Source organism: Tyto alba, unplaced genomic scaffold (assembly GCF_018691265.1).
Source record: "Tyto alba isolate M040663 unplaced genomic scaffold, T.alba_DEE_v4.0 Super-Scaffold_28, whole genome shotgun sequence".
NCBI classification, from domain to species: domain Eukaryota; kingdom Metazoa; phylum Chordata; class Aves; order Strigiformes; family Tytonidae; genus Tyto; species Tyto alba.
In genome coordinates this window covers 16004459-16029725 of record NW_024881302.1, presented here as the reverse complement: position 1 = coordinate 16029725, position 25267 = coordinate 16004459, and the positions used below count along the sequence as shown (strand labels likewise).

General features: G+C 36.4%; 1 protein-coding gene across 13 annotated transcripts in view; it reads left to right on the top strand.

The window, feature by feature from the left end:
- Positions 1 to 25267, top strand: part of RBFOX1 (RNA binding fox-1 homolog 1) — a 1320820-nt gene that overhangs the window by 138276 nt on the left and 1157277 nt on the right. For all 13 annotated transcript variants that reach the window (XM_042798374.1, XM_042798373.1, XM_032983544.2 and 10 more), the window contains exon 2: positions 14275 to 14334. In XM_042798374.1, the coding sequence (XP_042654308.1) occupies positions 14275 to 14334 (60 nt within the window). The remainder of the gene's footprint in view (positions 1 to 14274; positions 14335 to 25267) is intronic.

The window sequence follows — 25267 nt, the reverse complement described above, 5'->3', positions numbered from 1 at the left end:
TGTGATGAGGGCTTATTATTATTTTCCTAAAAATGATTCCCTATTGTTGATAAATATAGAGTGACAACTTGGCATTGCTATTAGCCCTTTTCTGTTTGGTTAAGACAATGCCTTAAAAACTGACAACACATTTTGCAGTCAGCTTGCCTTGTCCATCAGCAGGCCAGGATGACTGATGTGTGTCAGATGTAACTCCTGTACCAATTGACTTATAAATTCTAGTTAAGCAGATTCACTGTATGACTTGGCAAGTAAGCACAAAATGCTGTGGGAAGAAGATTCACTTCGCGCTATTTCCAAGCATAAACATAGCTGCTGTTTAAAAAAGATGAAGATCCAGGGGAAAAATGAAATGACAGTGAATTCAGCATTTGACTCTTTGAAATTGTTGAACTAGGCCTTACTTGAGATTTTTGGTAGCGTAATTTTAGAGGAGGAAAACTTCAGCATTTATAGATGCCTTATTAACACTTTCCTTGGACTGCTGCTCTCATGAGTTTTTATACAAAGGGTATGTTGTATTGCCAAGCAATGTCAGAGATATGCCACTGAAACACAACAATAAGTCTACATCCTGAAAAAAGTAGTTCTAAATAAAAAAAAAAATAAACCACCTCCTAATTTTCATAGTGATTTTCAATTCTGTGATTAAAGGCCTGGGAAAGGTTCTAGGGGCTTAAAAGTTCAGGTGTGGAGCAGTTCTGACCAATGTTTTGCTCTCGGTGTTATCTACTGTTTGAACCTGGGAGAACAGGGAGCAGCCATTGCTGGTGTACCAGTACTTCAGCGGTAGCCTTCATGTTCTGCTGGGGACTCAGTTAAGGAGGTTTTAGCCATTCCTCATTCCCACTCCCTCCCTTAACCAATGCAGGCAGATCAGTGCAAAATAAAAGGTGAGGATTGTTGTCTGATTTCACAGCGCAACCTTCCCTCCGGTAAAAGTAGAGCTGGGAAGATAAAGCTGGTCTCTCCACAGCCCTAGGTGATTAAAATCTGTAGCTATGCTGGTAAAAAATGTAATGTAGACTTAGCATTACATTCATGTTTACACCTCCAGGCAAGGGTACTGTGAACACTGGATATAGGACAGTTTCAGTTCTTATCAGTACTTCTTGCTGAATATAAAGGGGTATTATGGCTTCTAGTATCAAGTCCCGCAATCTGCAGGCAGGATCTTTCACCTTTAAGACAATAATCTCTTTTCCATTGCTTCCTGTGCCGAAATGGCTGAGGAGCGAAATAGTAAAGGGCAAAATACTAAATATGCCAAAATCCAGCATTTCTCTGTAGAGAGCTGGACACGCAGCAAGAAAAAGCCAACCTTTATTACAGAGAATAAACTGACTGTTGTTACTAAATTAATGGAAGCTTTATTACATGTAAAGAAAATTGCTTGCTTTATGTGTATATTATTTTTTTTTTTGTCTCTATGTACATTTTAATCAGCATACTTTCCTCACGGGTACAGTCAGTACTTCTGCCAAACTGTGAGCTCTAATATTGCTAGTGTTTTGTTTTTTTTTTTTTTTTTTTTTTAACTAGATGTCCTTTGTTTTATAATCCAGTGACTCTAATTTAAGAATCAGTAAGCCTCAGATAACAGAATAGGTCCCAGGTAGAGTAACTTTCCTTGTAAATTCAGCTTAGCAAGTAACCAGGGAGCTGGTGCTGTATTTCAAACAGATCAAAACACCAGGAGTCAATATTGGCTCCTTAAACGTACCTCCTGTTGGTGGAGTGACATTTGGACAAGCAACATCAGATATAAAATATAGTTCATCTGGAACTGTGGCGGTGTGAATGTAACTATTTCCTGTGGGTCTGCAGAACCGGAGCTATCTGCAACAACCAGAAGTTGCAGCGCTGTCCTGTCCGACAGTGAATTTCAACCCCAAGCAAAGTTCTGTTCCCTGCTGCAGTCGGCGGCTTGCCAAATAAACATGCTCAAGCATATACTCACCTGGAAAGAAACGTAAGAGCAGATTCTGCAGCTTGACTTTGTGCACTGTCATAGCGTGCGTATGAGCACTCTGATGTGAATGTTCAGTTCACATTTCTCTGCACAGATTGACTGGTGTAAATTGTGGGTTGATGTTTACTTCCATGTTTCCATGTTCAATATGCTGGCAGTAATGCCCTGGCATTATATGCAGTTTGATTTATTAAAGCCCAGCAAATGTTGAAATTTCCATCTTTGTATCATTTCATTTTTAAATCCACCAATAGTAAAATAAATGTTTTTTCTCTATCTCAAAAAAAAAAAAAAAAAAAAAAAAGGAAGTCTTATAATCAGAGAAATGCATGATGCCAGACACAAACTCTAGAAGATTTTGTTTTGTAGCAGTGGATCTTCCTAATATACAAAAGTTAATGGTACTATTGTCAATGGTGCACTACAACACTACAACATAGGGAATACTGAAGAGTTGTCTGTGCTGTAAGGATTTAAGTGCTGGGAGCTCCCAGAAAAGCCCAAGTAATTTGTGTCACGGTAAACAAGATAGAACCTGTTACTCAACTGGTAGGTGATTTTTTTCCTTTGAGCAACAAGAACACAGGAACTCCTGTAATCAAATAGACCAGCAAGCAGTGTGGGTTTGTAGTGTCTGCTGCTGGATGCTTTGTAGCAAAGTGTAAAAAATCTCCTACAGGAAAGCTGCGTAGTATCCTTATAAGAACAAGATTATGGAAAGACTAGAGAGAGTTGTACCTAGGTATCAATTCCGTGTCCATAAATAAGGTGAAATTGGTGAAAATTCTCACTACACAGTTTTCAATAAAGATTTAGAAAATTGCCAAGTCATTTATATAAATCAGGAGGAACTATTTTAAATATTTATTCTGTTTAAGTGTTTCTTCTCTCCTGTAAGCTTTCTTGTTTAATACTCCCAAAAGCTTATTTTTAGGTAAGTTCTGTGTTTTGAAAGTATTAAAGATCTTTCCTTGGAATTTAGTGTCTGTTTCAGAAGTGAATTCTCAACTGTCACATATAATTTTGCGTTGACTAACAGCCATCTGCTTTGACTGCACATCTTCATGCCTTGAAACTAAACCAACCACAAATCCTTTTGATGCCCAGCTTTACTCGGGGAGCAATGAGAGATGGAATTTTTATCATGAATAAATGAAAGCATTTTGATTACTTTAAGCAACAAGTTTTAGGTTGGAGAGAAGCTTGATTTCAGTGGCTTATTTAGGTTATGATTCAGCACTGTGGCTACAAAAGGGCAAGGGTGTCTCTGTTTGAAAGCCTTATTATTATTAATAGCGCTACCTGCACAGGGCTTGGTCGTGAGTTGGCCTGGGCTGCCGCGCAGGCGAGTGATGGTCTCTTCAGCCCAGATTGTTCCCACATTTTCTCCTCTTTCTGAGGGCTGATGCTGCTTTTCTGTGTGTCTCCAAGGAAAGGCCTGTGCCTTAATTTCTTTGGGTTTGGGGGCTGTTCTGATGCATTTGCATTTCTCTCAGAAGAGTACATCTACCTTCTCTCCTCTGCTTAGAGGTTTTTGTGGATACTGAACTACTTTACAGTAGGACAGTAATCATTACAAAGAGCTCCTTTAACTGCAGCCCAAGGAATGTAGATTACTTTCAGAAAGCCTAAATACAGGGTTCTTCCCTTATTTTAAATGGACGCATTCAGTTTGTGAAGGACAGCCTGAGTTCCATGAGTGGAAACTGTTATCTATTCTTATGTGCTCCGATTTGTGCTAAGTACACTCTGAGGAACACATGAAGTAAAGGTCTGTGCTAGAGACAAGATGCTGGATCTGATATTACTTGAATGTTTTCTCTATCTGGCCAAAAGGAAGTCAAGCCACCATTCTGAGTGCATGTGCCCTTTCATTTCCCAAAGGTACGTGCTCGCCTATACCTTTGGTTTGAGGAATTAATTCTCAACAGTGGCAGTAAATACTAGAGGCTCCTAACAAATAGAATATGTCACTGTCAGTTAGAAATACCTGCACATATGCCATGGTACTGTTGTTTGCCAAGGGCTGGTGCCTGTGAAAGGAGTATATTTGAATAAGATACAGTTGATTTGGTTGTGAACTATTTCACTGGTAAAAATCTGGAATAATACAGAAGCAGAATTAAAATGCTTCTGAACTAAGTTTGTGTCTTTGTAGGTCATCCTATTGCCTTTTTTCCCCTTGAGCTTGAATCAATGGAAGGATTCTCTGTTTCTCTGGAGTTTTGATTTAAGCCCATCATGATTTTGTTTACCTGAATTTGTTTTTCCCTGGAAGTTCAAAGTTTGCTGATGACACATTTCAGTACATACTATAATTGTCAGTTTAATATCTTGGAAAAGGTGGATGCTTTTAAGGAAGTCATTAGCAAGAGGAAGCTTTTATATGAAAGTTCAAATTTGGCATATATTTGTGGTCTTGAAATAGTGACACAACTCCCCATTTCTGTAGGTCATAGACTTCACTACAACTGATTTCTCTGGGCTAGCTATGGTTTCACTTCCATACATCCATCTTTGAGGAGAAATCTGTAAGAAGAAGCCATATGTACATCATGGAGTGGTGGTAGGGACATTCTCATTCAGTTCCTAATGCAGTCACATGGTTTTCCTCCAAGTTGGTAATACCTTAAAGCACTATAGAGACACTGAAAATTCTTGCAGAACTCATTTGACCGCTCTTATTGCAGTTTCTAGAAGGTGTCATAGAAAAAATGGCACATTAACCAAATGTCATAGAAGAGGGAGGGAGTTGTGGAGAATCAATACAAGGATTTTGCCTTAAGTTCTATTCTTTGTGCATGTTACAGTACTTGCTCAGAGCATCAGCTTTTTATTGCCTTCCTTTTCTATTGTTACTATATTTTTACTGCTGGTTCTTTTGAACTGGCATATACTATAGCATGTTAGCACTATCTACATAATTTCATAGCTTGTATACCTTCATAAACTTACTGTGCAAAGTATTATTTCTTGCAAGCTGTATGGATTTATTTTTCTTAAATATATACACATTTTAAATTGCCCTCAGGACTCATGCCATTTATTCTTAAATTGAATCTTATTTTTTGTAATCCAGTTCCAACTGATAGAGCATTCCTCATATTATACTGACAGAAATAAACACAGAGCTATAAGTGCTAGCTTGCCAGAGAGTTATATGAGCTTGTAATAGCTGCATGCAACTGAATTTTCATTTTACTTTTATTTATTGGAGAGCTGTCCTCGGATTTTGAATTGATTCCTCACTTTTGTTTGCATTTATATATATTTCTTCAATAAAATGAAGAAATCTCCTGTTATTTCAGGCCTCATCAACCTTCCTGAAAAATAACATGCATAATAGTAGTCTAACAAAAATTGAAATATGTAACTGTAGTTTTCTATCAGTCCCACTAGAAATCTGTGATAAAACAGCAAGTGTTCAGAGCAGAAGGTGGTTTGTAATTGCAGCTGTGCATCGAAACCACTTTCAGAGAACAGTTATAATAGTTATAAGGTATTAACAAATAACAGGTGGTACATACATTAAAATTTGTTCTGAATAAAGCAAACTAAGTGTTAAAATGCTCTTAGGAGGAACTACCCACATCCTGCACATCAGTGCACAGCATACTGCTTTAATGATGAGCGTTAATGATGAGGGAAGGTTACATATCAAATATCATGGCACATGGTGTAACATGTTAATATTTAGAATATGTATCTTTATCAGTCCTTATAATTTAAAAGCCATGAATGTAGAATCTATGGCATACTATTGGTATTAGCAGGAAGGAAAAATGAAAATGTTTTTGAAAGCTAGATGATGCTATATGATATTCATCTGGTAGTTGGGATGTAGTCAACCATGTTTCCTAAAGTGATTTAAAGCAAAGAGGGGTGTGCAGCCATCATTTAGCCTGTATAAACTTCTAATTTTCCACGTCACTGAAATATTTACTTTCTCAGTCAAGACTGTCGTATTAGAAACACAGCAGCCCATACAAAGGAGATTTTAGAATGTTGGCCCAACACACATTTTGGTATTTCTGCCTAGGCAGAAATACTGAACATATATGGGACAGTATGCAATATATCAAAGACTGGAAAGTATATGTTCTGGTCTTTTTAAGAAAAAGACAACATGTAGATACCAGTTAATTTTACAGTAAGTGTAAGAGATACCAATTTAATTGTAAATGAGTAAACATCAAAGATTCATGTAATTGTTCCTAGTAACACAGTAATGATGATTATAATTGATTCATTTCTGAAGTCTCAGTCCTAGAAACTTTCATATAACTTAACTTGCCTAAGCATTTTGGGGTAGGAGAATGAAAGGCAGTTAAAATGCATCGCTATTAGCATAAAATTAATGCGGTGCCCCTAGCAGATCTTGATGCCAGTTAGTTATTAAATTAGATTTGTGCATAGCTCCATTCTAACTGATGCCGCAGAATCACATTAAAAGTATCTACTACAAATAGTATTTTCTGTTTCTCTGATAAGGCAGGTAGACCACTCTGGAGAAATAAATCTGAAAATAATACTGATCAAAAAATATGTAGTATAAGACATTTTTCTGTGCCAGGATGGGGCGGGGTGTGGTGGTGGTGGAAGATCAGGGTACATTCCTGTGTCTGATCTTTTGTCTTTAAATTTATTTAAAGAAAATATCAGAGAGATCACATATTTAATATTTCCTGATGGTATGGTGCAATGATGGAGTGCCATGGGAGTATATTTCTGTGAGATTTCTAGTACAACACTTTTTGCTTCAGCTGGTGCAAGCCAGGAGTCAGTGGAGACATTATATGAGGCTGTTTTGAGTAGAATTACAGCCCAGCTGAGTTTCTCTGAGCTTCGAGCAAAGACAGAAACTTTATTTCTTATCTGAACTCAGCTGAAATTTTGTACTTTGAGGTCTACCAATCAGTATTACCTGTACCCAAGGGCAGTAGAGATTTTCCAAGAGATGTGGGGATGTTTACTGGCTATTACAGTGCAAGGATGAACTCCTCAAACTGTGAGACCTCAGTGGTGATGATCATTACTCTGCAGATTCTGTTCCTGATTGTCTTTTAACACTCCTAGATAAACGTCCCTGAGAGACTTGTAGGTTACTGAAAGCTTCTGCCTCGGTAAACCTAAAGTAATTCTACTCAGGAGATAAATAGGCAATGTCAGACATCCTCATTTTAGTGCTTTTCTTTGTGATTACATTTTGAAAGTAGTTATTTAACTCTTGAGTTGTTTTGTCTCTTCCTTCAACTTGATTTCACAGCAGATCCTGCCATAATTTACCCACTTCACTGACTGTTTGAGGGTTAGGAAATATTTAACAATTCAGCTGAGCAGATGTAGTTAGGAATATTCTAGATTTCTTCTTGCACTGCTTACATTCTACATCCTCAGGAAACATCTCCCCATATTCTTTCCAGGGTGTCATTGTTCAGCATTTTGAATCTTCTGTTTGGCATATTGAAAAGATAATTTCCTGTGGAAGAAATGTTCCTCCCATTTCTTACATTACTCTTTCCTGCTATGCATCTCTGATGTTAGAATTATATCACAGAATCATAGAACACTGTATTGGACGGGACCTCGAGGATCATCGGTCCAACCTTTCTTGGCAAAAGCACGGTATGCACAAGGTGGTTCATCACCCTGTCCTGTTGAATCTTAAAAGTGTCCGATGTTGAGGAATCCAGCGCTTCCCTGTGGAGATTATTCCAGTGGCTGATTGTTCTCATAGTGAAAAATGTTAGTGTTATACCTGTTTCTTTTAACCTCAACACACTCGGAGTTTTAAAAAAAGTCACTCTTTCTTCATATTTCTAAGCTTTTGGGCACTTGAATAGCCATTCCAGACTTCTATTTATTTTCCGATTGTGGAATCTCACGCTATTTGACACATTCAACTGCAAAGTGAATATCGGTATAATTTTACATGATATAACATTAATATGCTCATCACTTCTAGTAAGTCTCATATTTGTTTCTTGACTCATTGAATTTGTAACTATATTGGCAGTTCCTGACACACAACCATTTATATTAGATAGGATTCAGAGCCATGGAGTTCAACAATGACAAATTTTCTTATATCCAATACATAAAAATTTCTAAGATCCAATAAATGACAGGTTGTTCTGTGAATTTATATTTCAAATTTATTTATAAGTAACCTTTGTTTTGACTCACTGAGTGCTATCTGTTGGACGTGGGAAGCATTCCTTATTATTGTTTCCTTTAAATATAATTTTCACTAGTTATACTCTATAAATACATGCAAATATTAGAGTTGATTAAATGATATTTTGATTATTTTAAATGAAACTTGTTCTGCCAGATAGTTTAAATATAAAGCTGAATACATATAAAGACTATATATAAAATTGTTACACATTCCACTGCTAATTATGGATTGTGAAATAGGGATAGTATTGTCTGACATTTAACTTACTCCCTGCTATAAAATGACATCACTGGTTTTGTTTTAGTTTTGTTTGTTTTGTTTGTTTGTTTGTTTTTTTTTTGTTGTTGTTTGTTTGGTTTTTTTTTCCTCTGTGTACAATAGGAATTTATTTCTGCTGTGTAGAATAGGACGTGAAGACCCTTTTAATAATTGCCAGATTCACCTATGCAATAAAATATGGAAAGGCCTTGGATACCACTTACCACTTTGCCACCCAGCTGCTAGAGAGAGAATGCTGCTATTGTGGCACTCTGTGTAGGAGCACCATTCTTTGTGTGCCTGGCAAAAACCTTTGGGAAATTCTGTATTCTGAAGAACCGTAATATATGTCTTGGGGAAACCAAAATCTGTTAATTGTTTAAATGGCTCTTGCTGTTAAACCATCGTCTTCTATACTCTGATTTCCATTTGCTGTCTGCTCAGCCTTGCACATCCTTACATTTTCAGCCCTGCTACAAAGACTTGGAGTGTCTTGGATGTTTGTAAAAGAATCCTCTGCCTGAACTCATTTTGTCCCAGATAACTGTCCTTCTTGATTACTTGGCAGCTCAGAATTACTGTCAGGGACTTTGTATTTAGAGGGACACCAGCACTGCTGTGAATTGTACATGGGAAAGGAAAAACAGTGGTATTAACCTTATGGGAAAGTGTTTACCACAGTGGGGAAAACCATGTTCACCAGTCTACCCAGTGGTTTTGTAGCTTTTCTGTTATGGTCCAGACAGGTAACAGAGTTCAAAGTGACCTTTTCAGGAAACAGTGAATGAATGTACAGGATCTATAGAGCCATCAGATGCAGCCTTCTGACACCATGAAAACCTACTAAGTATACTTAAAAGAAAAACAGGACTATTTTTAATCAAAAAGAAAAATGGATGTTCACTTAAAAGTTTTCCCTCCATGCAAGCAGGAGAGAAACTTGCAAGTTGTTTTCCTTTCCCGAATTCTTGGTTTGAGGGGAAAAAACCCATCATCACCGTAATTCCTTTCCATTCCTTGTCATTCTGTTCTGCTCTCCACTAGAAGAAGAAAAGATTTCTTCTTGTGTCTACCACTGCTTTTTTTCCCCTCTATGAAGTTCTTGCTTTGAGGTTCAGCCTTTGTGGATCTGAATACTTCCTGCACGGGGCTGAGAATCTCTCAATATCCCCAAAACCTTACAAGATACAAGCTTCTTACAGAATCAGACCTCTATGCACAAAAGAGCTCCTTAGCTTTAGTTTTCTGTTATAAAGCCTTATGCTTATACTGAAAATGTATGATGACAAGGGACCTCTTTTGAGTCTTTTTTTAAGCCTCAATGATACACTGAAAATAGGCTGTACTGTACCATACGTTACCTTGATTTATGTGAAACATTGCATATTGATGCCTTTATAGACAGCAACTTAGTGTTTCAGAGGAGTCTGCATGTTACAAAAAGGGCAGCAGGTGTTATTTAGACTAAATTGACCTTGAAATTGATTTCTTTATTTTATGACTTACTGAGGGGAGATTAATACTTTTTTTTCCTGCAGCCTGAAACAATTTACATGGTAATAGAGGCATAGTCAGTCAAATAAATTGCTGGAAGTAGTAGTGTTCCAAGAAAGAAAATATGGATCTTACTTGCATTGATTCTTTCTATCCCCAGGGAGTAGCTAAGACTTTTAACACTGGGGAAAGTCTGCCAAAATTTATTTTTCCCATTAAAGGCAGAATGGATAGTAATGTGTGTAAGCTGACATTTACTCTAAACTTTCAGTTTGAGGGCTGGGGAGAAGGGTATGCCCCACATAAAATTTAGGGTGCGTTTAAATGCTATTTCATGATTTCTGTAAGGGCAGATGGATAGAAGAGAAAATCATAAGAAACTTCTGGAAAGCCTGATGTGGAGACAGCAGAGCTGCCCTTTACAACAGAATGGGCCCTGATAATAGCCTGTAAACGATTGTTGCAGTTCCATCTTTGAGTACCAAGCAGAAATCATCTTCAAATACAAATGTTCATGGAAACAAGAGAACTAAAAGAAATTACCTGGAGGAGGCACTGATAGGAATGTGAAGTATCGTTCTATAGGGGGGAGAAAGTTTTTCTTTATTGTGCTGCCACAAATGCTGCAATGCTGAAGTGACATGATTTGCATTTCCTGTAAACTCCAAGACAAGTGCATAGTTAAATGATTTGTCAATGGCATGATACTTTGCATAATCTGATCATATATGAGATACTACTATGACATTACTGAAAATGAGTGTGAACACAGCTTCACAAAACAATTTTTTTTTGTTTTAAATACAGAAAATGTATAGGAGAATGTCTTCTAGGTGAAAATCATTATGATCATTGTGAGGCTGGAATTAATCACTTCTGTTTATCAGAAAGCTGCACTGCAATGCTGTTATTGCAGCTGTAGTGAGTGAATGATTATTTCAGTCTTTGTAATACAAGAGGAAGAGATTGGTGTTTGGCACATACCAGTCTGTTTAGGCCAAGCTTCTGGAACTACTAGGGAAGGGACTCATGCTCTTGCTAACAGGCTTATGTTAGTTTGAACAATTGTTGGAGTTCTCTAGACCCTTAAAAATAACCTTTGGCTGAGGAGTTTTGCTAATTTTGCTTTTATTTTCTGGCTCATTATGCCCCAGATTATCACAGGTGGCAAGCATGTTATTAATATGGAGCACATCGCAAGATTTCCAAGTAGGTGTCCCATATGCAACATTGGTCCAAAGCTGTTTATTAATTTGTTACTGCTATCCAAGCATTGCACAGCTTGGGGGGGGGGGGGGGGGGGGGACAATTATATTTGCAAAATACCTGTCACATTTATCTGGAACGCAGGGCACTGACTTCTGGAAAAGAGAGGGTTGTATAGAATAAAATCTGCTGTCTCTTTGTACGTCTGCCAGCCTGCCTCTCCCAGGGAGTCTCCCAAGAGCAACATTCCTGCAAAATGATTATCTTGTGGAGTTTGAATTCTTACAGTGCCCTTTACAAGCACTGTGAAACTATGATCTAAGGTCAGCCATGCAACCTACTGCATGATAGCTCTGTAACAAGAAAGAGCATACTAATTAGAAGACAGAGTAGAAGGTAACCAGCATTGAATACAAAGAGTTGAACATACATCCTACTGTATCTCTGTGTACATTGTGTTTGTATGATATGCATAATAAAGCAGAAGTAGTAAAATGGGTATGGGGTGGCTGAACTGTACGTGGTAGCAATAAGATAGAGTAGCTAAGGTGAAGGAAGAGAAGGAAACAGGAGAGTGAAAAGAGTAAACATAAAGAAAACCTGAAATGTAGAAAATGTACCTCTTATGATACAGCAGTAAGGATGCAGAAGCACTATTAAATTTCACAGAGGCTAGAAAAACATAACAGACAATTTAGTTGGTGCTTTTGTTTGCCAGTCTTGGAGAGCTTGCAGCTTCTCACAGCTGACAAAAGTGACTGTTTTCCTTTGTGGGGAGCAGATGCAACTGGACTGTAGGAATTTGTCTGTTGGCCAATTTTGATGGTAGTTTATCATCTACATATGTCTTGTAAAGTCTGTTTCTTGGCATTTCCTATAAAGAAGTCAATGTATACTATGGCTAAATTGAACAGAAAGCAACTGATATTCCTATTTGTACTTTTCAGGAACTAGTATGTTAAATGGATGCTTACTGCATAAGATGACCCTTTTGTGATTTGACTTGAAGTATATGGAGGAAAAGTGAAAAATAATGAGAATATTTTTGATACCACTAGAGATGTTAATTTTTGTAGCCCATAAATTCTTTTAATGTGTTAGTGGCAATTGTGGTATGTTTCAAGCTGCTGTGTTTCTGCAACAGCTGTCTCTTGAGACAGTTTACAGACATTAAGCTTCACTTTAGGTAAGAAAGTAGAATAGTCCTCCATATATTAATGGGTAAACTGGGATGCAGAGGAGTGAAATGCAGAAAGGTCATGCAGTGAAGTACCAGGGAATTATGATCAACTCCCTGAAATATGTTCTGTCTACTGGATCATAGCGCATCTCCTGTAAATAAAAGATCTAGTAGCTTACTATCTGGAGGCATACTTGAAAATACTAATAATAATTAAAAGAAGTTTACAGCAGTTACTCTCAGCTGTCTTTGCCAGACATGCCTCAATTTCAGCTTTTTCCCAATCATTAGGAAGAACTGCATTGCTTCACTTGGATATAGAAATCTGATCTTATTGACAGGAAAGGCAAGACAACTGGAGGGTAGCCCTGGGAGATCTTTTCAAAATAAAAATATGAATGTAATGGCTGTGTTCATTAGGGAGGAGACAAAAATTTAACATGTCAACTACCTTGTAACATATCCTTTCACAAGTAGTTCTAATAACTGATTTGAGTCTTCAAACTGTATTTATTGTGTCTGTATTTAGATACCGTGGCACTTCTATAACCTATGTAAAAACCTCTCTAAGCCTTTGTTTCTGTATTGTATTAACAGCAGCCCAGTCAGCTTATTCTCACACTATCTGTACCTCAGTCATATACCTTATTTTTCTTTCCCCTTGTTATGACCCGGACTGGGAGCCCAGGGAGTCATAGAGGTTCTGTGATCCTCTCGGGTTAAATTAAGGTGAAATGACACCAAATGACCAGTTAAAATGTTTTACTTGTGGTAGAAACAACTTAAACTTGGAAAAGGATGTTAAGAAGAAAGAAAATAAAGGAAAGAAAAGAAAAAGGAGAGAAAGATAGTCAAAGTATCTGGATCACCACCCCAGGCTACAGTGTTGTCTCAGGTCCTGTAACCTTGGGTGGTGGGTGCACACACAGCAAAGTTTTCTGTCGTCTTTTAAGTTCGCCATATCAGCTGATTAGCATACTAGACAGAGAAGCAGATCTGGTGCCCGGTGTTTATCCCTCTTATCACTCTTTTAGCCTGAACATACAGGTTCACTCAGGCTACATTTCCTTCATTTGAGGCCTAAGGAATTTGGCAATATAGCCACAAGGAAGTGGTGCTGTGCATCCTTCAATACACTCTGTGCTTCCTTGGGCTAATCGCAAAGGCCACGGCTTCTCCTTGAGGCTTTCCATGTCAATCAATGTTTGAGGCATTAATTCCTTCAGTTCCTTACACCCCAACATTCTGGTCTCTTCAGCCATAACTGCAAAGACCCTAGAAGATATGCCCAAGCCCCAAACTGCTTTTTGTCCACACACGTGCAATGCCAGTTTGGATGTAGGAGAGGCTCCAGGAGGGATAGAAAACTGGGAATGTGATATTGGCTTAGGGTGTACCCAAATGTAGACTCGTCTGCAAGGAGGATGAGCCAACACAGCCGTGAGCCTGCCAGCATAGCCGGGACCCTGCCATGCAGCCCAGGCTATAGGGGCTGCAACAACATCATATGGCTGCTGCCAAGGGGGCACATAAACCAGGATCCTTCTGATGGAATACAGAGTCATTTCATAAGATGCCAAGAGGTTTTTGGGCAGCTAAGAAACTGTCATCCAAACTTTCACAGCAAGGCTGAGCAGACCTAGTTCAGGAAGTGTATTGGACTTCTTGACTGAGCTTCTGAAAGGCAATAGCTGTATCATCACCCTGTCCTTCCCACCACACTCTTCTAAAATCGGGTTAAGAATACAAGCCTTCTTGGGGATCATTATAGTAAACCCAAAAAAGTCTGTAATTTAGTGAAGAGAGTCTAATGCATAAGATGAATAGCAATGAAAATCTCTGTAATCAAATGTTTACTAATGATTCCTCTGAGCCTAATTATAGTGGTGCTCAATGTTGATCTTTGTTCTTGTTATGTAAAGTGGAAATGGGTCTGTTTAATCTGATTTTAAAAAAATTTCTTTTCCTCCTCTCTCTTTTCAGGATTATAAATCTGATGTTATGACTCTGGTTTCTAGTGCCAAGAACAGTCCTCAAGGTCCAGTAAGTAGAAGTATTTTGCTGAATAGATTAGATTCTGTAACTGAGTTTAGATTTTCTTTTATATTGTTTCAGTCATCAATCACTGGAACCAATTTTTACCTGTGACACCTTGCTGCTTTTTAAGTGACTGTACTTGAATTTGCTTAAATCTTCTTTAATACTTGAATATATAGTATAGCGAAGATCTGAGTTACCAAACTGAATAAAACCGATGAGAGTCACTGCAGTATAAGTGCATTAACAGCCCAGTGAACCTATCTTGTGTGCTACTAACTGTATCAGACCAACATACAGACCTGGCTTCAGGTTGTGTCTCCCTGCTATGCAGAGTAGGACAGCATCTGAATAAATCGTAGGGTGGGGTACAACTGCAAGCTCCCCTGCAATTCCACATTGCAATGGCGTACCCATCTGTGGTTTGTCACAGGAAAAAAAGAGTTTGGACAAGTTCAGTGGCATGCAAGACGGAAGTGTTCACAAGAATAATGCCATTGCTTGAAAACTGAGCGGGACTGGACCAAGAGGAATTACCTTATACTGGCTTAAAGAATAGAAATTATCTAGTTTGTCTCTATACTGCACCTATCCTTCATTTTCCATTATCACTCGGCGGGAAATAAGTGTACCATAAAATAAGTTTATGCTGAGGTGTTATAGGCCTGATTTACAAAGGGGCTGTTGATATTCAGCTCTATTTGATGTCACTAAGAGTTCATCACTCGTTGGAGTCAAGTCCATTCAATCATTTTTTGTCTCTCTAAAACGCTAATATCATACCATAGGGCCTTTTCAAGTGCCTCTGGTTGGATGATGCCAGTAACTGACATTGTTACTTTAGGCACGTTTGAGTGGGAGTTTTTTGTTTGGTTAGGATTTTTTGTTGTGATTTTTGTTTGTTTGGTTGTTTTTTTTTTTTTGTGGTTTTCTTTGCTTGTGATTATCTAAATTGTATCCCCTCAGACTTGAGGTTGTAGCAATGTGGAGTTACATCACAATAAGGAAATACACAATATTTAAAGTGTTTGGCAAACACTTTTTTTCCATTTTCCAGGCATAATTTATGCAATTTTAAACACGAACCTTAAACATTAGAAGCTCCTTGAAAGAAGGAGGTGGTTGGACTTTTTCCAAATCAACACTGTCTTTCAGTTTCAAACCACTGCCTTTTGAAACTGCTTAGTCATAGTAACGTAAATATAAAATTTTTTTGAAAGATCAAAATATATACAAAATGTTTTTAATTTATCTGATTATGATAATTTGACAGAATCCTTTTTTAAACGATATACTAAGTTTTGGAATAATATATTCTTTCAGTAATTCTTTCTGCACTGACACTGATACTTCCCTCCTACTAGAACAGCCTTCAAAGGTATGAGGTGAAGGTTTATTTTTAGAAATTAAGTTATTGTGTTTCATATTTTTGCATTGAAATTATGTTTGTATCCATTAAAAATGGATGTTTTGAAGAATGATGAAGTGCTTTTTTGGCTGAATGTATTTTCTAAAATATAAAATGGTCTCCTACAAGTGCAGAATAAGTTTTCATAAAAACCTGTCATTTTATATTGAAAAGCTTCCTCTTCTCTTTTTAAAAAAAAAAAAAAAAAAAGGGTGGGGGAGGAGTGGGGTGAAGTCTTTACAGAATTTGTTCACCAAACTTAACCTGGAATTTCTGATTTTTTTTTTTTTTTTTTTTTTTTAAACTTTATGATTGAATGATTTGGTTGCTTTCGCCTGTAAGAAAGTCTTCTCAAATTCCAAAGCACTGCCTTAAAAAACAGGATTTCGGTTGTCTTGCTTGAGCTTCACTAACGTAGACTTTTAATTGCTGCTTTTTTTGCTTATTTTTGGGTGAGGGGAAGAGTTATAAAGGCAAGTGTAGCGGTGTTTTTTGACCTACTGAAGAGGGTTGTGATGGGAACAGAAAAGGGTTTCATGCTTTCCATGATATTTCTGATGCCACATAACCATGGCATAAAAAATGAGTTTAAGAGTTGAGCTTATTTCTCTTGAAATTACAGTCTCTGTTGTTGCTTGGGAAATTGTTTGTTGTGATGGATGAGAAAGAATACATAGATTTTTCAAATGTGTTGCCAGATCATTGCTTATAGAAATATCTAGCAATAAAAGGAGAGTTGACAGATGAGAATTCAAATGGATCCAAGAATGAATTATTAAATAATGCCCCAGTTCCAGAGCCTGAAAGGCTTATTTCCAGGTATTTTTTTTTTTTTTTTTAATAATTGTTGGCTGCTTTTCCAGCTCCTAGTGACAGATCCTATATGAAACTGTAATGCAGCTGAAACTCATGGACTGAATTTACTTCTGTGTTACATAATTGAGACTTTATTGAAATGGCTGGAGTTAGTGATATAAAACTACAGCGGTAACTCAGTGGTGAATCAGACCTATCGCAGTTCATGTTTCTTGATAGGTATAGCTGCTTAATAGATTGTTTGTTAAATAATTCAAGATGTTTTCATTAAACTGAGTGATTGTGCCTTTTAAAACCTTCCTTTTGTTCTTAAATCTCATCAGGCAATGTTATACCTGTGGAGTTAAGAAAATCTAACTGAAGAGATGACTATTGGGAAGCTTTAGGAAGCTGTTAGATGACTAGCTGCCAGAATCCAGAGGGCTGTATTTGGGCTAGAATGCTACCATTTTTGTCCCTTTTCTTATGGCTTCCTCTAAGAGCTAAACTCCTTTTTCTATCTTCAGTTTCATACTCTTCTCCTAGGCTACCTTAAAATCTCATTCCTGCTTATTTAAAGGTTTAAGTTTTCTAAAATGACTTTACTTTTTCCCTGGTCTCAATTTCTCAAATTCTTGTCTATATATTGATGTTTGATAACAAATATCATGTACTGTTTTTAATCTAGAGATGTTGAGAAAAGGCACTGGGAGTAAAATAGGACTCTCCAGGGTAATTCAGTAGGGACAATAATGATTTTTGCTGAGAAATAAAATCACGGCATGAATTGCTGCTTGTGATCTGAATAGAAATGTGCTAGCTACCTGAAGTTGCCATATGTTTGCTGCTGCTTTGGGAGAGATGTCTATTAGCTGGAGATAATGGCTTGCAAAAAAAAGGTGGATGTCTTTTAAATTTTAGCTTTCTATTCAATGGGATGTATTTTAGCACCAGCATTCTTTAAAAAAATGTCTGGACAAGAATAGAATTGAAAGAAAAAACAAATTCTCCCTAGCCATCATCACAGAACATTTGGATAATATGTTGGGCAGCAGGGGAGAGTCTTCTGCACAGGGGAGAAGGGAAAGTACATTGTGCAGGTATCTCAAACAATACTGTAGAATTGATCTAACTTGTGAGAATAAAAAAAAAAAAATAATCTGGGGAAAATCTTGATAATTTCATTTTAAATTCACAACCTAATCTATAGAACTGCTGCAAAATATAGGAAGATTCTTTACAGCTCTATCATGTGGATCTGAGAGTATTTTATGGGTTTCGCTGCATGTGAATTGAGTTTGGCATGAGGTCAAAATTTTACCTGAGATGCCTAATGTGGGAAGATTTTGTCAAGTGTTATATCACAAGGTCTGGCTGCTTTTGAGTGTACAGGCACATGAAATCTATTGCTGTGTTAATTCACAGCGGATATGAAACATTAGAAGCAGTTAAAGAAACTTGACTTTTATTCCTTATAACTAACTTTTTTACAGTGTAATTGCTCATTATTACTGTATGTGGTTTTCTTATCACATCAGATGTGTTGGCCCAATGGTTAGAGTTTGCAGTCCATGTTGAATGGAAATAGTCTCCTTGAAAATACTCCAACATCATTTAGATAATGAAATAGTGTTACTATTATAGGTTGTATAGGAAAAAAAATTTATAAATATAATTTAATGAGAAATGAAATGAAGATCAACGATTTATTCTTACATTCACATTCCTGTAATCTACTCTTTTCCTCTTCCATCAGGTCATGACTTGTGTGTTGTTATTAAATTAGGTGCATACCTTGCTGAAAGTTTGTTATCAGACATTAGCCTTGCCTAGCAAAGTTGTAGCTGTTTTATTATTCTTCAAAAATGAGATCTCTAGGATAAATTGACAGAGGTTGATGTTTTTATTTTTTTTCATTTATTAAAATGGTATGGTGTTGTCTTGGCTGGCAATAGTGATGATACCAAGCAATGCCTTGTTCTCTTAGCAGCCTGCCTTTAACTTTCAGAAGTTCTTTTACTTCTCTGCTTTAGCCAAGGAGTTAAAAGTCAATCTAAATAAAATAAGAATAGGCAATTTCCCATAGCTGGAAATTCAAATGCTAACAAGCAGGTGAATCTAGAGACCTGCTGAAATGCCAAGTAAAATTTCATAGAAGATCTTTGCATCTTCTTGGATATTTATGGTACCAGTGTGGAAAGAAAAGCTGGGGTTGGACAGCAGCTCAATACATAGAGCCAAGACATGTCCAATGAAAAGGACATTTATGAATAGAGTGAATGTCTATGTAGGTTTTTCTTTGCGTTGTTACTCATGAAGGATAAGACAAACTGATCTCTGAAGGCTCTCAAACAAGTTTGGTCGCACACCTCTTCTACTTGGAAGATTAAGGAAGAAACGCTATGGGTTAAATGAACAGAAACAGGCTTCTTTTTAAAAGGAATTGCAGAATAAGCAGTGGAGAAAAACAAACACCTTTGCTGCTATTAGTAATACTCAATTTTTGATAGATCTAAATACTGGAATTTAACAGACTTTCAGGAAGGAGCTTGTGAGCGTACTCACAATCTAAGAAAAGGCAAATGGAGATTAAGAAAAAACAGGAAAAGGCTGTGTCAGCATGCAAGTTCTATAAAAGCTGTACAGAAGCTGATGTTTTTCATGTAGTTTAGCAGTACTAAACTGTTTGTGGGGTGGAGTGTGCTCCTGTAGATGGAATGCAGGAGACTGTAATAAATAGGGTATAACTATACATTTCATACAGCAGTCCTGTATATCTCTACTTATATAATTCCAGTGAAACTAAAGGGAATGTGATAATTTTGCCAAGCTTTTTTTTGAATCTTTTCCTTTTGCTTTTTTTTCAATCAGGAGTTGCAAAAATGTGCTACTGGAAAACAGATGAATAAAATTATTGATTTGCATAAATATTTGCACAAGCAAGATTCTAACTAATGTATAGCTGCCCATCAAATACTATTTAGCTGTGTGTTGAGAATTGCATACCATTCATTCTAATGCTTTTATCCTTCTCTTAGAGGCAAATAAATTGATGCATCATTAATATTAAAAGTATTTATAGTTCAGTTAATATTTTCATTAGTTTTCTTTTGCATTATGTTCATATTAATGTTTGTAAAGTATCAAACCCCAGAATTTAAAAAAAAACAAAAACAAAAACAAAAAAAAACAAACCCAAACCAAACCAAAACAACAATCAAAACCCCAGAAAACATGCTTCTAAATCCAACAATAAAATCTTTTGAGAATTCCAATGGATGAGAAATATAAATTAGAACATGCCCCCCCCAACAGCCCACCCCACCCCACTAGCCCCTTTTAACTCCCCTTAATAGTTTTGCTGTCACTTTTATATATGCTTTGCAATATGTATTAGAAGCCAAATACGAATATTAATTTTCTGCCACGCTTGCGATGACTTCCAGTAGGACAGTATGTATTACATAATGGTAAGACCAGGATTTTACACATTACAGTAAACTGAAATCTCATCAGGACACTTTCTGTTTAGCATTTTCTGACACAGGGAGTGACAATGGTGATGAACTCTGAGATTTAAAGTGTGATGACAAGATGCCATCTAGTGACAATTTGTAGGAAATTATAGTTCACAATCGATTTACAGAAATGTTTTCTCCTTTTTTTGAGGATTCAAAGATTGTACTTCAGAGCAGAAATTCAACCATCATCATGTTACTCAAAATTTTTTCTTCTGGAAAAACGTTTTGCACTAGATTCAATTTCAGCTACATTAAATGTGGGACACTGGTACTCACTTCCTTTGCTTCCTATATATGCCTCCGGTTTTCCTTTGCAAAGGCAAATACTGCCTCTGCTGCCTCTCAAATCATCAAGCCTCTCTGGTAAGCATAAAATGTCTTTCTTGGTGAATTTGGTGGAGTAGTATTTCAGTAGTTCTAGTCTTACCTGGCAGAGAATATATGTAATACTAGTAGAATAGAAGCTATTTTGAATATAGAACGTTTTAATGTTTTTCTTCAATAAAACAGATTACACTAGGCAGTATTTGCATATTTTTTTCTGTTCCTTATTGGAAGAAAGATTGATTTTTTTTTTTTTTTCTTCAGTTGCTGCTTAGAAATATCAGGTACATAAAAGGTCTGGGTCTTATTGTCAGGAAAGTTATTTTCTTGTAATGGGAAAGTATCAATTTGACAGAGATTGAAATTAGGTACCTACTATTTAAGTAATACACTATGTTGAATGATACATGTCTTTGGCTGGTAATAGGTATCTGGTTTCCTTGGAGAGAGAGAAATCTGGTTTGGAGGATGCTGTCTTACTGCATCCTGGGAAAATCATGTTCGATACAGTTTCATTTTTTTCCAGAAATAATCTTTATAGTGGGTTACCTGAGAGTGCACAGTGAACACTATCCTCTTGGCCATATTAAGATGAGTGTGCAGGGAAAATGTCTGTGTCTTTTTTCTATGTCAAATGATACCAGGTTTTACAGGATATAATTTTGACATCCAAGAGTTCAAGTCAACAAAATCCACATTATGTCAGCTACTGCTCTGAGAAACCCTTCGTAATAGTCATCATCTTATTTACCCAACAGAAAACAGAAGGTTCTTATACTGTGTTTCTCAAAAAAAGTGAGGTAACTGAAGAAGTGATTTCATAAATGTCCTCATGTCACAGAGTACTTGAAGATATCCTTAACCCGAAGCATGTGAACAGTCCGTTTGAGAAAGATCAAAGCATTTCATAATAGGCTAACATTTTAGCAGTAATCAGTCAGACTCAGAATAAGGATTTGTGGTGCACCTGTTTGAACAGACATATGTAATATGTTTTTGGATGTAAATGAGTTTGACAAATACAAATTATGTCCAGAAATTAAAACAATTTAATTTGCAGTTACCGTATTTGGAGATTCTGGCAGTCTGAATGTATTGATGTTAAAGACCAAATGGATGAAAACAGATTGCGTTAACTTTATTATTTGTAAGGGAAGACATTTGATTTTTGTTTTCTTTTAAAAATATTTATCTGCTTTTCCTTTGACTGTTCATGTAGATCCAGCAGAGCTATGAAGGAAGCATATATGTTGAGAGATTTGCTTCTGAGGAAATAGCTAAACATCTACCTAATGCAGAACAGTATTAAAAAGAAGGCAGAAAGAAATAAGCTCCCAAAAGCAATCTTGTAGTATTGACATTTTAAAAAAAAGGAAGGGTTTATGAGAGTAATTGAAGCAATTGTAAATTCTGCATGTTGCTCATCAGTGTTTTCCAATTTACATCCTACCAGTAATTTCCTGCCTAAGTAAGATAGAAAGTGCTGTTAAGAGCATGACAATGGTTGTGCTTCGTGAGAATATTGTGCAGGATGCCTTATTCTAATATGGCCAGTAACAGGTATTATAAACCAGGTGTGCAATAATCTTTAATATGTTCCTAAATTTCTCCAACTTATGACTTGGATATAATGGTTTGTTAAGGAAGTCTCGATTTTTGCCTTTAATAACCTGCAATAAGCATTCTTCCCTAGAATTTCACTAAACAAGTTTTGAACCTGCACATTTTTTTGGCATCTGCAGTATCTTTACTTCTGTCTTTAGATCATTCAATTGAATACGGCTTCTGCTTACTTGGGGAATATACAAGTTTTCTATGTTGCTACTGCTTTATTTTAAATTTATATTTAACATTGGCAGAAATCTGTTGTTTCTTGTTATTTGCATACAAAAAGTCATGGTAGAATAATTCAGAGTTATAGCATGTATCTAAATACCTGTTTTATGCCAGATGACTTTTGATTCTTTAGAAGCCACTGAAAAATCTCATGTGAATAAGCTTGACAGTTCAATGTTTGTAGTGAGTTACAGCTGTTACTAATGCCAAATATTGTCAGAGTAAACTGTGGGTTTGATTAAACATTCCTATAATAATGTTATCAAGGCCTCAGGAATCTGAGATATGGTAAACAAATTTGCAAAAGTACCAGTAAAGAGAAAAAAACCCACAAAACCTGTGAGGCCCAAAGTGAATGTGCCAGAGTGTGGGTGTTTGTTATTCAGTCTCCATTAATAAAACACTTCATGAGTGTAGCAACAGAATGTGAGTCACTAGAATGAATGTAAGGAACTAGGATTTAAGAGACTGGAATCTGGTCCATAAACACCCTAACACCACCAATGAATGGTCAAGTTCTTTTGCAGTATCTCCAAGAAAGCTTAAAATACCAGTTCTGAAACATTTTTTTGTGAAATGGAATCATGAATCTAACACTGCTGGAAAATTTATTGCCTGCAATTAGGAAACAGATCTAAAACCAAAATGAATATTTAAAAAAAAAAAAAAACCAAAACAACTAGTGAAACAGAAATGATTAACAAAGGATTTTCAAAAAAAGTGTTGTATGCCAGTAAAATGAGACTGAAAACCAGAAGGAGAATTACCCACTTAAAGAATTAATGTGTCCCAATAAGACAAGCTTATACTGAATCCAGCTTGCAAAGCGAGCAGTGTTTTAGGGTTGAATCAGTGAGATGAAAGTTTTGAGATTAAAAAGTGTGAGTGTAGAAGAGAAATACTTAGGGGAAAAAATGACAACCTATTGTCTCACAATTAAAGATCTTCTCTGTTACCTCCAGTGACATAAATATCTGTGATGTTGAAAATCTGTTTTAATATTCATAATGCCTGACTGCTCATTAAATGAATTAATTCCTACAAAATACTGGGATAAATAATAAATACTGAACTCCAGTTAGCATCATATACTGTGGCTAATCCTACCCCTTGGCTCATTGCTTCAGTGCAGGTGTAAAAGTTAATTAAAGTTAACTAAAGTCAAATTATCTTTTTAGGCTTGCAAAACAAGTTTTCCTCTTTCATTCAAATTATACTGTTTTCACATTTTTTTTTTTCATACAGAAAGTAGAACTGGTATTTTAAATTGAAAGTAGTATTTTTATTTACCAATAAAATTGTAATAGTTATTTGCCATAATTGGGGGGGAAGAGACAATGCTTTGACAAGACAGTGTTGAAAGATAATACAAAAAAGCAAACATAATCAAATTTTTATAAATATTTCCTGTTTTCTGGCTAAAAAGATTCTGCTGTTTCAAATCAGACTCCATGCAGAAATACACTGTTTAGACCACTGTATTTAAAGGCAAAAGGTCAAATGACCTTCTTGCCATCTGTATCTTTTGAATTACTTTTTTTACTCTATTTAATTTTTATACATATAAAATAAAACCGTGGACAGAAAAGAACTCACCAAATAACAATATGGTGAGATTATTTCTCCTAATACCTGACTTTAAGTGAGTCTATTTTGGCTTTTCCTCTCATTAGAGAAGCTAATGAACAGCATGCTGATCCACCTAGGAAGTATTTTCAGCACAGACTGTTTAACAGCTGCAGAACAGCAACCAGGCTGGGGGTTGCAGCTTGGCAAGGTATTTTAACTTTGAGAGAGTGCTGTGTGAATCTTCACCCAATGACAGATGACACAAACATTCACAATATGATAATATAGCACTTAAATCACAGAATTTCTGTAGGCACAGAAAATTTCTAATGGTGCCTCTCTAGCTTCTTTTCAAGGAAACTGCTTTATGTGCTCTCTGCAGAGCTACCGGCCTGCTCTTTGTTACAGCCCAAGGTCAATGACAGAAACTCAGTCCAGCAGTATTAATAATATCTTACTGGAAAGGGTGAAATTTCACCTTAAGTGTGTCTTAATCATTGGGAGTAAATATTTAAATATATTAATAAGTGTAGGAGCCACATTTTTGTTTACTTACCCCTGTGTATTTGTGAAAGCACCCTTTTACGTGTGATTTCAGTGAATAACCACAACAGCAGATGGTAATTTATCTGAAGCAGTCATGAAAGTTGCATTTGTAGCCTCCAGGTGTTATGTCCCTAATACCTTAAAAATATTTTAAGATTACACTGTGTGATTGCTATTAATGTTAATTTTAGGAGCCTTTTAATCTTTTCTCCTGAGTCCTAAATACGTCTTTGTGAATTCCTTTGGCCCTGAACAGACATATCTCTTTTTCTCAGTTAAAAGTACATTTATTCAGTTGAAAGAACTGGGACAGAACCATTGACACATACATATCTCCTACATTCTGTGACTGAAAACCTAAGTGGAAGTCAAGCATGTTTGGCTATCTTCTGTGCTTGAATGAAGCCAGTGGCCTTTTAATGCTGTATACAAATAAGGCAGTTTTTATATACCGTAGGAAAAACATCATAACAGCAACAAAAAAAAAATTATTGCAGCTATGCAACTGTGCTTTGTGCCAGTGCACCCAGTGTTTTGGTTTGTGAAAATATTGTACTAAATTGTTACATGCCTTTTCAAAGTTTTGAGTAAAACTATTCAAGGAACTATCCTGGCTCACACCAAAGTGATTGGTAATTGCAAAAAGTAGCTGTGATTGGTGATTTTTGTGGTAATCTGTAATAAACTAGAGAAATTAAGAGGATAAAGCCTCCATGTCCTTGTGTATTATGGAATCCTGCAACCCGATGGTTGTGATCTCTATACACCCATGAAGTAGGTAAGCCTTTGGGTCGTGACAGTGGGTTACAAAAAGAAAAAGTGTCATTCATGCCAAAACCATTAAATGACTGTCTAGTCTCCGATGTGTTTACATTTCAGTATTCTGTTCACTGAAGCCACTGATATGCAGGTGAACTGCATTTCTTCTCTCATACACATT